Source organism: Procambarus clarkii, chromosome 50 (genome assembly GCF_040958095.1).
Source record: "Procambarus clarkii isolate CNS0578487 chromosome 50, FALCON_Pclarkii_2.0, whole genome shotgun sequence".
Lineage (NCBI taxonomy): Eukaryota > Metazoa > Arthropoda > Malacostraca > Decapoda > Cambaridae > Procambarus > Procambarus clarkii.
This window is the reverse complement of record NC_091199.1, coordinates 28,455,631-28,470,270: the sequence shown is the minus strand read 5'-3', so window position 1 is coordinate 28,470,270 and position 14,640 is coordinate 28,455,631. Positions and strand designations below refer to the sequence as shown.

Genomic DNA, 14,640 nt, shown 5'->3' with positions numbered 1-14,640 from the left:
CACCTCTCGAGTTGGGAAAACAGAGGATCGAAGGGTGCTGCGGAGCCTCTCTTTCTGCCTCTGCCTCTCTGTCTCGGTCTCTGCCTCTCTGTCTTTGCCTCTGTCTCTGCCACTCTGCCTCTGCCTCTGTCTCTTCATCTCTGTCTCTGCCTCTCTGTCTCTGCCTCTCTGTCTCTGCCCCTCTGTCTCTGCCCCTCTGTCTCTGCCTCTCTGTCTCTGCCCCTCTGTCTCTGCCCCTCTGTCTCTGCCTCTCTGACTCTGCCCCTCTGTCTCTGCCCCTCTGTCTCTGCCCCTTTGTCTCTGCCTCTCTGTCTCTGCCTCTGTCTCTGCCTCTCTGTCTCTGCCCCTCTGTCTCTGCCTCTCTGTCTCTGCCTCTCTGTCTCTGCCTCTCTGTCTCTGCCCCTCTGTCTCTGCCCCTCTATCTCTGCCCCTACTGTCTCTGCCTCTCTGTCTCTGCCCCTCTGTCTCTGCCTCTCTGTCTCTGCCCCTCTGTCTCTGCCACTCTGTCTCTGCCCCTCTGTCTCTGCCTCTCTGTCTCTGCCCCTCTGTCTCTGCCTCTCTGTCTCTGCCTCTCTGTCTCTGCCCCTCTGTCTCTGCCTCTCTGTCTCTGCCTCTCTGTATCTGCCTCTCTGTCTCTGCCCTCTGTCTCTGCCCCTCTGTCTCTGCCTCTCTGTCTCTGCCTCTCTGTCTCTGCCTCTCTGTCTCTGCCCCTCTGTCTCTGCCCCTCTGTCTCTGCCCCTCTGTCTCTGCCTCTCTGTCTCTGCCTCTCTGACTCTGCCCCTCTGTCTCTGCCCCTCTGTCTCTGCCCCTCTGTCTCTGCCCCTCTGTCTCTGCCCCTCTGTCTCTGCCTCTCTGTCTCTGCCCCTCTGTCTCTGCCTCTCTGTCTCTGCCCCTCTGTCTCTGCCCCTCTGTCTCTGCCTCTCTGTCTCTGCCTCTCTGTCTCTGCCTCTCTGTCTCTGCCTCTCTGTCTCTGCCTCTCTGTCTCTGCCTCTCTGTCTCTGCCCCTCTGTCTCTGCCCCTCTATCTCTGCCCCTACTGTCTCTGCCCCTCTGTCTCTGCCCCTCTGTCTCTGCTTCTCTGTCTCTGCCCCTCTGTCTCTGCCCCTCTGTCTCTGCCCCTCTGTCTCTGCCCCTCTGTCTCTGCCCCTCTGTCTCTGCCTCTCTGTCTCTGCCCCTCTGTCTCTGCCACTCTGTCTCTGCCCCTCTGTCTCTGCCTCTCTGTCTCTGCCTCTCTGTCTCTGCCCCTCTGTCTCTGCCTCTCAGTCTCTGCCTCTCTGTCTCTGCCTCTCTGTCTCTGCCCTCTGTCTCTGCCCCTCTGTCTCTGCCCCTCTGTCTCTGCCTCTCTGTCTCTGCCTCTCTGTCTCTGCCTCTCTGTCTCTGCCTCTCTGTCTCTGCCCCTCTGTCTCTGCCCCTCTGTCTCTGCCCCTCTGTCTCTGCCTCTCTGTCTCTGCCTCTCTGTCTCTGCCTCTCTGACTCTGCGCCTCTGTCTCTGCGCCTCTGTCTCTGCCCCTCTGTCTCTGCCCCTCTGTCTCTGCCCCTCTGTCTCTGCCCCTCTGTCTCTGCCTCTCTGTCTCTGCCCCTCTGTATCTGCCTCTCTGTCTCTGCCCCTCTGTCTCTGCCCCTCTGTCTCTGCCTCTCTGTCTCTGCCTCTCTGTCTCTGCCTCTCTGTCTCTGCCTCTCTGTCTCTGCCCCTCTGTCTCTGCCTCTCTGTCTCTGCCCCTCTGTCTCTGCCTCTCTGTCTCTGCCCCTCTGTCTCTGCCTCTCTGTCTCTGCCCTCTGTCTCTGCCTCTCTGTCTCTGCCCCTCTGTCTCTGCCCCTCTGTCTCTGCCTCTCTGTCTCTGCCCCTCTGTCTCTGCCCCTCTGTCTCTGCCCCTCTGTCTCTGCCCCTCTGTCTCTGCCCCTCTGTCTCTGCCCCTCTGTCTCTGCCCCTCTGTCTCTGCCCCTCTGTCTCTGCCTCTCTGTCTCTGCCCCTCTGTCTCTGCCTCTCTGTCTCTGCCCCTCTGTCTCTGCCCCTCTGTCTCTGCCTCTCTGTCTCTGCCCCTCTGTCTCTGCCCCTCTGTCTCTGCCCCTCTGTCTCTGCCTCTCTGTCTCTGCCCCTCTGTCTCTGCCTCTCTGTCTCTGCCTCTCTGTCTCTGCCTCTCTGTCTCTGCCCCTCTGTCTTTGCCCCTCTGTCTCTGCCCCTCTGTCTCTGCCTCTCTGTCTCTGCTTCTCTGTCTCTGCCTCTCTGTCTCTGCCCCTCTGTCTCTGCCCCTCTGTCTCTGCCTCTCTGTCTCTGCCTCTCTGTCTCTGCCTCTCTGACTCTGCCCCTCTGTCTCTGCCTCTCTGACTCTGCCCCTCTGTCTCTGCCCCTCTGTCTCTGCCCCTCTGACTCTGCCCCTCTGTCTCTGCCCCTCTGTCTCTGCCCCTCTGTCTCTGCCTCTCTGTCTCTGCCTCTCTGTCTCTGCCCCTCTGTCTCTGCCCCTCTGTCTCTGCCTCTCTGTCTCTGCCCCTCTGTCTCTGCCCCTGTCTCTGCCCCTCTGTCTCTGCCCCTCTGTCTCTGCCCCTCTGTCTCTGCCTCTCTGTCTCTGCCCCTCTGTCTCTGCTCCTCTGTCTCTGCCTCTCTGTCTCTGCCTCTCTGTCTCTGCCCCTCTGTCTCTGCCTCTCTGTCTCTGCCTCTCTGTCTCTGCCTCTCTGTCTCTGCCCCTCTGTCTCTGCCCCTCTGTCTCTGCCTCTCTGTCTCTGCCCCTTTGTCTCTGCCTCTCTGTCTCTGCCTCTCTGTCTCTGCCTCTCTGTCTCTGCCCCTCTGTCTCTGCCTCTCTGTCTCTGCCCCTCTGTCTCTGCCTCTCTGTCTCTGCCCCTCTGTCTCTGCCCCTCTGTCTCTGCCCCTCTGTCTCTGCCCCTCTGTCTCTACCTCTATGACTCTGTTTCTCTGTCTCTACCTCTATGACTCTGTTTCTCTGTCTCTGCCTCTATGTCTCTGTCTCTGCCCCTCTGTCTCTGCCTCTCTGTCTCTTCATCTCTATCTCTGCCTCTCTCCTCTCTTTCTTCTCATTCCTCTTCTCTCTCTCTCTCTCTCTCCTTCTGTCTCTCTCCCTTTGTTTCTCACCTCTCTCTTTCTGTCTGCCTCTGCATCGCTCTCCTTTTCTCCCTGTCTGTCAATATTTTTCTAAATGCAGTAAATGTAATTATACCTAATAATTCCAATAATTAATAATTAGAAACAACATTTTAAAAATCGTTGCTCTAAAACATTATATCATAACATTTAACACTTTCTATTAAAACATTATGACATCATGTTTATAATCGTATTTACCATTTCTCAAAATTTGTGTATGAAACATAATTTATAACATGAATAAAACAATCAAATGTCGTTTTAAAAATATTTTGTAAAAGGAAAAATGTAAGGTGGGCAGCCAGTAGCAGCCTCAGTATTTCCACTTACCTAACCAATACTCTGTGGCGGCGTTACCGAAGCCGGTCTTGTAGGCCTCCCAGTCTCTGGCGAAGTTCACCGCAGGAACAACATTATTGTCTCTCCGGAGTAACACCGTCCATCCTCCTGAAGAACAAGTCATTGTTAGGTTCACAATGACACATAACTCCTGAGAACTTTATGAAACACTTTGTTTATATTATTATCAGGAAAAACTCCATAACTTAAATTCCATAAAAATTCCATATGAAGAAGTGTGATTATTTCATCTCCCAATTCTAACAATTACCAGTAATTTAGGAAATGTTAAATTTTCAAAATGGCACCTCTAATGTTACCAGTGTTTCCCATGGTGGGTGATAGTGGTGCTGGTAGTGTCACCATGGTGGGTGATAATGGTGCTGGTAGTGTCACCATGGTGGGTGATAGTGGTGCTGGTAGTGTCACCATGGTGGGTGATAGTGGTGCTGGTAGTGTCACCATGGTGGGTGATAGTGGTGCTGGTAGTGTCACCATGGTGGGTGATAGTGGTGCTGGTAGTGTCACCATGGTGGGTGATAGTGGTGCTGGTAGTGTCACCATGGTGGGTGATAGTGGTGCTGGTAGTGTCACCATGGTGGGTGATAGTGGTGCTGGTAGTGTCACCATGGTGGGTGATAGTGGTGCTGGTAGTGTCACCATGGTGGGTGATAGTGGTGCTGGTAGTGTCACCAGTGTTTCCCATGGTGGGTGATAGTGGTGCTGGTAGTGTCACCATGGTGGGTGATAGTGGTGCTGGTAGTGTCACCATGATGGGTGATAGTGGTGCTGGTAGTGTCACCATGGTGGGTGATAGTGGTGCTGGTAGTGTCACCATGGTGGGTGATAGTGGTGCTGGTAGTGTCACCATGGTGGGTGATAGTGGTGCTGGTAGTGTCACCATGGTGGGTGATAGTGGTACTGGTAGTGTCACCATGGTGGGTGATAGTGGTGCTGGTAGTGTCACCATGGTGGGTGATAGTGGTGCTGGTAGTGTCACCATGGTGGGTGATAGTGGTGCTGGTAGTGTCACCATGGTGGGTGATAGTGGTGCTGGTAGTGTCACCATGGTGGGTGATAGTGGTGCTGGTAGTGTCACCATGGTGGGTGATAGTGGTGCTGGTAGTGTCACCATGGTGGGTGATAGTGGTGCTGGTAGTGTCACCATGGTGGGTGATAGTGGTGCTGGTAGTGTCACCATGGTGGGTGATAGTGGTACTGGTAGTGTCACCATGGTGGGTGATAGTGGTGCTGGTAGTGTCACCATGGTGGGTGATAGTGGTACTGGTAGTGTCACCATGGTGGATGATAGTGGTGCTGGTAGTGTCACCATGGTGGGTGATAGTGGTGCTGGTAGTGTCACCATGGTGGGTGATAGTGGTGCTGGTAGTGTCACCATGGTGGGTGATAGTGGTACTGGTAGTGTCACCATGGTGGGTGATAGTGGTGCTGGTAGTGTCACCATGGTGGGTGATAGTGGTACTGGTAGTGTCACCATGGTGGGTGATAGTGGTACTGGTAGTGTCACCATGGTGGGTGATAGTGGTGCTGGTAGTGTCACCATGGTGGGTGATAGTGGTACTGGTAGTGTCACCATGGTGGATGATAGTGGTGCTGGTAGTGTCACCATGGTGGGTGATAGTGGTGCTGGTAGTGTCACCATGGTGGGTGATAGTGGTACTGGTAGTGTCACCATGGTGGGTGATAGTGGTGCTGGTAGTGTCACCATGGTGGGTGATAGTGGTGCTGGTAGTGTCACCATGATGGGTGATAGTGGTGCTGGTAGTGTCACCATGGTGGGTGATAGTGGTGCTGGTAGTGTCACCATGGTGGGTGATAGTGGTGCTGGTAGTGTCACCATGGTGGGTGATAGTGGTACTGGTAGTGTCACCATGGTGGATGATAGTGGTGCTGGTAGTGTCACCATGGTGGGTGATAGTGGTGCTGGTAGTGTCACCATGGTGGGTGATAGTGGTACTGGTAGTGTCACCATGGTGGGTGATAGTGGTGCTGGTAGTGTCACCATGGTGGGTGATAGTGGTGCTGGTAGTGTCACCATGGTGGGTGATAGTGGTGCTGGAAGTGTCACCATGGTGGGTGATAGTGGTGCTGGTAGTGTCACCATGGTGGGTGATAGTGGTGCTGGTAGTGTCACCAGTGTTTCCCATGGTGGGTGATAGTGGTGCTGGTAGTGTCACCATGGTGGGTGATAGTGGTGCTGGTAGTGTCACCATGGTGGGTGATAGTGGTGCTGGTAGTGTCACCATGGTGGGTGATAGTGGTGCTGGTAGTGTCACCATGGTGGGTGATAGTGGTGCTGGTAGTGTCACCATGGTGGGTGATAGTGGTGCTGGTAGTGTCACCATGGTGGGTGATAGTGGTGCTGGTAGTGTCACCAGTGTTTCCCATGGTGGGTGATAGTGGTGCTGGTAGTGTCACCATGGTGGGTGATAGTGGTACTGGTAGTGTCACCATGGTGGGTGATAGTGGTGCTGGTAGTGTCACCATGATGGGTGATAGTGGTGCTGGTAGTGTCACCATGATGGGTGATAGTGGTGCTGGTAGTGTCACCAGTGTTTCCCATGGTGGGTGATAGTGGTGCTGGTAGTGTCACCATGGTGGGTGATAGTGGTGCTGGTAGTGTCACCATGGTGGGTGATAGTGGTGCTGGTAGTGTCACCATGGTGGGTGATAGTGGTGCTGGTAGTGTCACCATGGTGGGTGATAGTGGTGCTGGTAGTGTCACCAGTGTTTCCCATGGTGGGTGATAGTGGTGCTGGTAGTGTCACCATGGTGGGTGATAGTGGTGCTGGTAGTGTCACCATGATGGGTGATAGTGGTGCTGGTAGTGTCACCATGGTGGGTGATAGTGGTGCTGGTAGTGTCACCATGGTGGGTGATAGTGGTGCTGGTAGTGTCACCATGGTGGGTGATAGTGGTGCTGGTAGTGTCACCATGGTGGGTGATAGTGGTACTGGTAGTGTCACCATGGTAGGTGATAGTGGTGCTGGTAGTGTCACCAGTGTTTCCCATGGTGGGTGATAGTGGTGCTGGTAGTGTCACCATGGTGGGTGATAGTGGTACTGGTAGTGTCACCATGGTGGGTGATAGTGGTGCTGGTAGTGTCACCATGGTGGGTGATAGTGGTGCTGGAAGTGTCACCATGGTGGGTGATAGTGGTGCTGGTAGTGTCACCATGGTGGGTGATAGTGGTGCTGGTAGTGTCACCAGTGTTTCCCATGGTGGGTGATAGTGGTGCTGGTAGTGTCACCATGGTGGGTGATAGTGGTGCTGGTAGTGTCACCAGTGTTCCCCATGGTGGGTGATAGTGGTGCTGGTAGTGTCACCAGTGTTTCCCATGGTGGGTGATAGTGGTGCTGGTAGTGTCACCATGGTGGGTGATAGTGCTGCTGGTAGTGTCACCAGTGTTCCCCATGGTGGGTGATAGTGGTGCTGGTAGTGTCACCATGGTGGCGCTGGTAGTGTCACCAAGTCTATGTGGGTGGGGAAGAAGACAGGTTGACTAATTTAGCAGATACCAGGGAGGATGATATTAAACAAACAGTGACACTCAAGCCAAACAAATCCCCTGGGCCAGACGAAGTGTTTGCCAGGGCATTTTTGCCCGAAACGCTGTGCGTATTAGTGGCTTTAGGTATTGTATTTATTAGCTCTATCTATAAATCCAACATTATGTTTGCAGCTCATTTTCTATGTATGTACTTTTACCTGTATAATTAATTCAATTGAAATGAATTGGATTGAATTGAATTGAATTAAGGAATGCAAAGAGGAGATTTGCGAGCTTTTCCATATTAAATAAATCATTAGAGTCAGGCAGAGTGCCAGAGTCTTGGAAGGTCCCTAATGTGGTTCCAATTTTCAAGCAAGGAGATAGACCACTTTCATCAAATTATCGGCCAATTAGCCTAACGTATATTGTGGGAAAATTACTTGAATCGATAATTGTAAATACCATTCGTCCTCATCTTGAAAAGCATAAATAATAAAGGATTCACAACATGGTTTTACAGATTGCCGATCATGTTTACCAAATTTGCTATCATTTTATTCCAGCATATTTGAGGCAGTTGACAGTGATAAGGTTTGTGATGTTGTGTACCTTGACTTGAGCAAAGCTAGGACTAAAAAGAATATACGAATGAAGATAACTGCAGAAGGCCTATTGGCCCATACGAGGCGGCTCCTATTTATATCCACCCAATCCCATTCATATATATATATATATATATATATATATATATATATATATATATATATATATATATATATATATATATATATATATATATATATATATATTATTAAATATGACCGAAAAGTAAGATTATTAATTCTAACACGAATTTTCTCAATCTTTCGTACATTTGTTTTCACTGTTGGAGGTAATTCAAAAATCAATTCTCCAAAATTCATTTTTATTTCTAGTCTGACGCGACACTTGAGCGCGTTTCGTAAAACTTATTACATTTTCAAATACTTTACACATACACAACTGAATAGAACTTACATATCTCCGATTTGTTTATATCTACATTTGAGTGAGGTGCATGGGGTGAGGTGGTATATAATAGGGTATTAATTTCATCAACACAAGACAGAACACGAAACAATGGGTATTGAAATGGAAGTGATTGTAGAAAGCCTATTGGTCCATATTTCTTGATGCTTCTATATTGGAGCGGATTCTTGAGGTGGGTAGAATATAGTTGTGCATTAATTGGCTGTTGATTGCTGGTGTTTACTTCTTAATGTGCAGTGCCTCGCAAACGTCAAGCCGTCTGCTATCGCTGTATCTATCGATGATTTCTGTGTTGTTTACTAGGATTTCTCTGGCGATGGATTGGTTGTGGGAAGAGATTATATGTTCCTTAATGGAGCCCTGTTGCTTATGCATCGTTAAACGCCTAGAAAGAGATGTTGTTGTCTTGCCTATATGCTGTTTTTTTTGGAGCTTACAGTCCCCAAGTGGGCATTTGAAGGCATAGACGACGTTGGTCTCTTTTAAAGCGTTCTGCTTTGTGTCTGGAGAGTTTCTCATGAGTAGGCTGGCCATTTTTCTGGTTTTATAGTAAATCGTCAGTTGTATCCTCTGATTTTTGTCTGTAGGGATAACGTTTCTATTAACAATATCTTTCAGGACCCTTTCCTCCGTTTTATGAGCTGTGGAAAAGAAGTTCCTGTAAAATAGTGTAATAGGGGGTATAGGTGTTGTGTTGTCTCTTCAGAGGTTGCATGGCGTTTCACTTTCCTTCTTATGATGTCTTCGACGAAACCATTGGAGAAGCCGTTGTTGACTAGGACCTGCCTTACCCTACAGAGTTCTTCGTCGACTTGCTTCCATTCTGAGCTGTGGCTGAGAGCACGGTCGACATATGCGTTAACAACACTCCTCTTGTACCTGTCTGGGCAGTCGCTGTTGGCATTTAGGCACATTCCTATGGTTGTTTCCTTAGTGTAGACTGCAGTGTGGAAACCTCCGCTCTTTTCCATGACTGTTACATCTAGAAAGGGCAGCTTTCCATCCTTTTCCTTCTCGTAAGTGAAACGCAGCACGGAACTCTGCTCAAATGCCTCCTTCAGCTCTTGCAGATGTCTGACATCAGGTACCTGTGTAAAAATGTCGTCAACATACCTGCAGTATATGGCCGGTTTCAAGTTCATGTCGACTAAGACCTTTTGCTCGATGGTACCCATGTAGAAGTTTGCAAACAGGACACCTAGGGGAGAACCCATGGCGACCCCATCTACTTGCTTATACATGTGCCCATCCGGGCTCAAGAAGGGTGCCTCTTTAGTACAAGCTTGGAGTAGTTTCCTCAGAATATTTTCTGGTATGTCAAGAGGAGTACAGGCTGGATCACGATACACTCTGTCGGCTATCATCCCGATTGTCTCGTCCACAGGTATGTTGGTAAACAGCGATTCTACGTCCAACGAGGCTCTTATCCCTGTGGCCCGTGTGCCCTGCAGTAAGTCAACAAATTCCTTTGGAGACTTCAGGCTGAAGGCGCAAGGAACATAAGGAGTCAGCAGGCCGTTGAGGCGCTTCGCCAGTCTGTACGTGGGTGTGGGTATCTGGCTAATGATTGACCATCGCCAGAGAAATCCTAGTAAACAACACAGAAATCATCGATAGATACAGCGATAGCAGACGGCTTGACGTTTGCGAGGCACTGCACATTAAGAAGTCAACACCAGCAATCAACAGCCAATTAATGCACAACTATATTCTACCCACCTCAAGACTCCGCTCCAATATAGAAGCATCAAGAAATATGGACCAATAGGCTTTCTACAATCACTTCCATTTCAATACCCATTGTTTCGTGTTCTGTCTTGTGTTGATGAAATTAATACCCTATTAAATACCACCTCACCCCATGCACCTCACTCAAATGTAGATATAAACAAATCGGAGATATGTAAGTTCTATTCAGTTGTGTATGTGTAAAGTCTTTGAAAATGTAATAAGTTTTACGAAACGCGCTCAAGTGTCGCGTCAGACTAGAAATAAAAATGAATTTTGGAGAATTGATTTTTGAATTACCTCCAACAGTGAAAAGAAATGTACGAAAGATTGAGAAAATTCGTATTAGAATTATTAATCTTACTTTTTCGGTCATATTTAATAATATATGTCTACAGGAAAGACTGCTACCAAAAAATATATATATATATATATATATATATATATATATATATATATATATATATATATATATATATATATATATATATATATACATATTTTATAGAAGGGGTATACATATTTTTGCCTCAGAGGCGCTTGGTGCCTGGGGTAAAAGTGCTGCTAGCTTTTTAAAGGAGTTGGGGTCTAAGCTAATCGAAACAACTAGAGACCCCAGAGCTGCCAGTTTTCTTTTTCAGCGCCTTAGTGTGGCAATCCAGAGAGGAAATGCTTACTGCATCCATGGTTCGTGCCCGCCATCTGAGGAGCTGGAGGAGCTATTCAACTTATGACAAGCAGCCTTGTACCCTGTATGTAATCAATATTGTAACTTTTTTTGTGTAATGACATTTTCAAATAAAGTTAGATAAATATATATACATATATATATATATTTATATATTTTATATATATATATATATATATATATATATATATATATATATATATATATATATATATATATATATATATATATATATTTATATATTTTATATATATATATATATATATATATATATATATATATATATATATATATATATATATATATTTATATTGGTAGCAGTCTTTCTTGTAAACATATGTTATTAAATATGACAGAAAAAGTATGATTAATAATTCTAACACGAATTTTCTCAATATTTCTTATGTTTCTTTTCACTGTCGAAGGTAATTGAAAAATCAATTCTCCAAAATTCATTTTTAATTCTAGTCTGATGTGACACTTGAACGCGTTTCGTAATAACTTATTACATTTTCAAAGAGTTTCGTTTACACATAACAACTATAACCTGCAAACACTAAACAGAGTTCTAGTATGCTGTGATTTAAACAGCTTTTATCTTATATACCTGCATTTGGGTGAGGTGATATGTTACAACAGTTTTGAATCAGGTGAACAAAACTTTCAACACAAGACAGAACACGAAACAATGGGTATAAATGGGGGAAATTAAAGGGAAGAATGGAAGTAACTGCAAAGGGCCTATTGGCCCATATTTCTGGATGCTTCTATATTGGTGCAGAGTCTTGAAGTGGGTAGAATATAGTTGTGCATTAATTGGCTGTTGATTGCTGGTGTTGACTTCTTGATGTGTAGTGTCTCGCAGATATCAAGCCGCCTGCTATCGCTGTATCTATTGATGATTTCTGTGTTATTTGTTAAGATTTCTCTGGTGATGGTCTGGTTGTGGGAAGAGATTATAAGTTCCTTAATGGAGCCCTGTTGCTTATGCATCGTTAATCGCCTGGAAAGAGATGTTGTTGTCTTGCCTATATACTGAGTTCTTTGAGGCTTACAGTCCCCAAGTGGGCATTTGAAGGCATAGACGACGTTGGTCTCTTTTAAAGCGTTCTGCTTTGTGTCTGGAGAGTTTCTCATGAGTAGGTTGGCCGTTTTTCTGGTTTTATAGTAAATCGTCAATTGTATCTTCTGATTTTTGTCTGTAGGGATAACGTTCCTATCAACAATATCTTTCAGGACCCTTTCCTCCGTTTTATGAGCTGTGGAAAAGAAGTTCCTGTAAAATAGTTTAATAGGGGGTAAAGGTGTTGTGTTAGTGTTCTCTTCAGAGGTTGCATGGCGTTTCACCTTCCTTCTTATGATGTCTTCAAGGAAACCATTGGAGAAGCTGTTGTTGACTAGGACCTGCCTTACCCTACAGAGTTCTTCATCGATTAGCTTCCATCCTGAGCTGTGGCTGAGAGCACGGTCGACATAAGCGCTAACAACACTCCTCTTGTACCTGTCTGGGCAGTCACTGTTGGCATTGAGCACATTCCTATGTTTGTTTAATTAGTGTAGACTGCAGTGTGGAAACCGCTCCTTTCCATGACTGTTACATCTAGAAAAGGCAGCTTCCCATCCTTCTCCATCTCGTAAGTGAAACGCAACACAGAATTCCGCTCAAATGCGTCTTTTAGCTCCTGCAGATGTCTGACATCAGGTACCTGTGTAAAAATGTCGTCACCATACCTGCAGTATATGGCCGGTTTCAAGTTCATTTCTACTAAGACCTTCTGTTCGATGGTACCCATGTAGAAGTTCGCAAACAGGACACCTAAGGGAGAACCCATGGCTACCCCATCTACTTGCTTATACATGTGCCCGTCTGGGCTCAAGAAGGGTGCATTTTTAGTACAAGCTTGGAGTAGTTTCCTTAGAATGTTTTCTGGTATGTCAAGAGGAATACAGGCCAGATCACGATACTCTTTGTCCGCTATCATCCCGATTGTTTCATCCACAGGTACGTTGGTAAACAGTGATTCTACATCCAAGGAGGCTCTTATCCCTGCTGCCTGTGTTTCCCCTAGTAAGTCAACAAATTCCTTTGGAGACTTCAGGCTGAAGGCGCAATCCCAGCAAACACAAATCGAATAGAAAACGTTCATCTATCTCTTCCCATAGGTGTAGGAATGACTTGCATTGAGAATGGTGCAGGAGAGCCTTTGAGAAACTTTTAATCCAAAAATCCAAACACATAGGTTTTATAATAAATTGTTTTTCTACAACTATTTTGTTCCTAATGTATTGCAAATAGTTTTTACATGTTTAAATATTAAATTTATGGTGTTTTTTGTAAAATTCATTAGTAAATTGTGAATTATATTTAATGACTGAATGAAACCTTTAAAATACATTTAGTTATTCTATGATCAGAAAAAAAGTAATTGTCCAAATTTTCTAAAAATCGTTTTTTTTAACACATTTTGACTCCTTATGCATTCCACTAAACACTAATATCATGTTTAAATATTAAATTTATGTACTATTCCCTAAAATAATTTATATAAATTGTAAAAGTTGCTGGAAATTGTTGTGAAGAATCTGAAAACGTTTTGTTGTCTTATATATTGGTGTGTTCTTATTAACTATGTCTCAAGTGCACAGTTTATTAAACAAGAAGATTAACATTCGTCAACCCTTAAAATCTTATATGTTATCTTGCGGGTGCAAAATGGGAGAATCCTTAAGAACAGTATCTATATGATAAATGGTGTTTTCCCTAACTCAAATCATGTAGGGTTTATTATTCTACACATATTTCTATTGACTCTTAGATGTTTACATTTTCTGAAGTATAGTTGTCAAGGCTGTGTCCATCACTCTCACCACAGATTCTTAAACTCCTCTGCATGTTCAACTATAATTGTTTCCATTTTGAATCTCCATCTACATTTGTATCCAAAATGAATACAATGTGGTTTCCTTCAGCAGCCAGCACATTTGCACATTCATTTCCACAGATTCCAACATGATAGGGGATTCACAGAAATTTTGCTATTCATATTGTTATCTATTATATGAATGCATTTCCATATTATAAGACAAATACATGAGTTATTGAAAAACTCGTTTTCTGTGATATAACATTGGTATGATGTTTTTTCTTAAAACCCCAAACTGAACAAAATCACGAGAGAATATATTGTTTATATATAGAGTATATATATTGGGTTATGGAGGGTAGTGTGGGGTGGTTGAGGGTAGTGTGGGATGGTAGAGGGTAGTGAGGGGTGGTGGAGGGTAGTGAGGGATGGTGGAGGGTTGTGTGGGGTGGTAGAGGGTAGTGTGGGGTGGTGGAGCGTAGTGTGGGGTGGTGGAGGGTAGTGTGGGGTGGAGGAGGGTAATGTGGTGTGGCGGAGGGTAGTGTGGGGTAGTGGAGGGTAGTGTGGGATGGTGGAGGGTAGTGTGGAGTGGTGGAGGGTCGTGTGGGGTGGTGGAGGGTAGTGTGGGGTGGTGGAGGGTAATGTGGGGTGGTGGAGGGTTGTGTGGGGTGGTAGAGGGTAGTGTGGGGTGGTGGAGGGTAGTGTAGGGTGGTGGAGGGTAGTGTGGGGTGGTGGAGGGTAGTGTGGGGTGGTGGAGGGTAGTGTGGGTTGGGGAGGGTAGTGTGGGTTGGGGAAGGGTAGTATGAGGTGGTGAAGGGTAGTGTGGGATGGTGGAGGGTAGAGATAAGTGGTGGAGGGGAATATGGGGTGGTGGAGGGTAGAGATAAGTCGTGGAGGGTAGTGTGGGGTTGTGGAGGGTAATGTGGGGTGGTGGAGGGTAGATATAAGTGGTGGAGGGTAGTGTGGGGTAATGGAGGGAAGTGTGGGGTTGTGGAGGGTAATGTGGGGTGGTGGAGGGTAGAGATAAGTGGTGTAGGGTAGTGTGGGGTGATGGAGGGAAGTGTACTCACCTAGTTGTACTCACCTAGTTGTGCTTGCGGGGGTTGAGCTCTGGCTCTTTGGTCCCGCCTCTCAACTGTCAATCAACAGGTGTACAGGTTCCTGAGCCTATTGAGCTCTATCATATCTACACTTGAAACTGTGTATGGAGTCAGCCTCCACCACATCACTTCCTAATGCATTCCATTTGTCAACCACTCTGACACTAAAAAAGTTCTTTCTAATATCTCTGTGGCTCATTTGGGCACTCAGTTTCCACCTGTGTCCCCTAGTGCGTGTGCCCCTTGTGTTAAACAGCCTGTCTTTATCAACCCTGTCAATTC

The 14,640-nt window shown here is 46.4% G+C and overlaps 1 protein-coding gene across 1 annotated transcript in view; it reads right to left on the bottom strand.

The window, feature by feature from the left end:
* LOC138351722 (angiopoietin-4-like) overlaps positions 1-14,640 on the bottom strand; it is a 170,519-nt gene that overhangs the window by 75,453 nt on the left and 80,426 nt on the right. Inside the window, exon 5 of the mRNA XM_069303746.1 lies at positions 3,427-3,543. Within this exon, the coding sequence (XP_069159847.1) occupies positions 3,427-3,543 (117 nt within the window). The remainder of the gene's footprint in view (positions 1-3,426; positions 3,544-14,640) is intronic.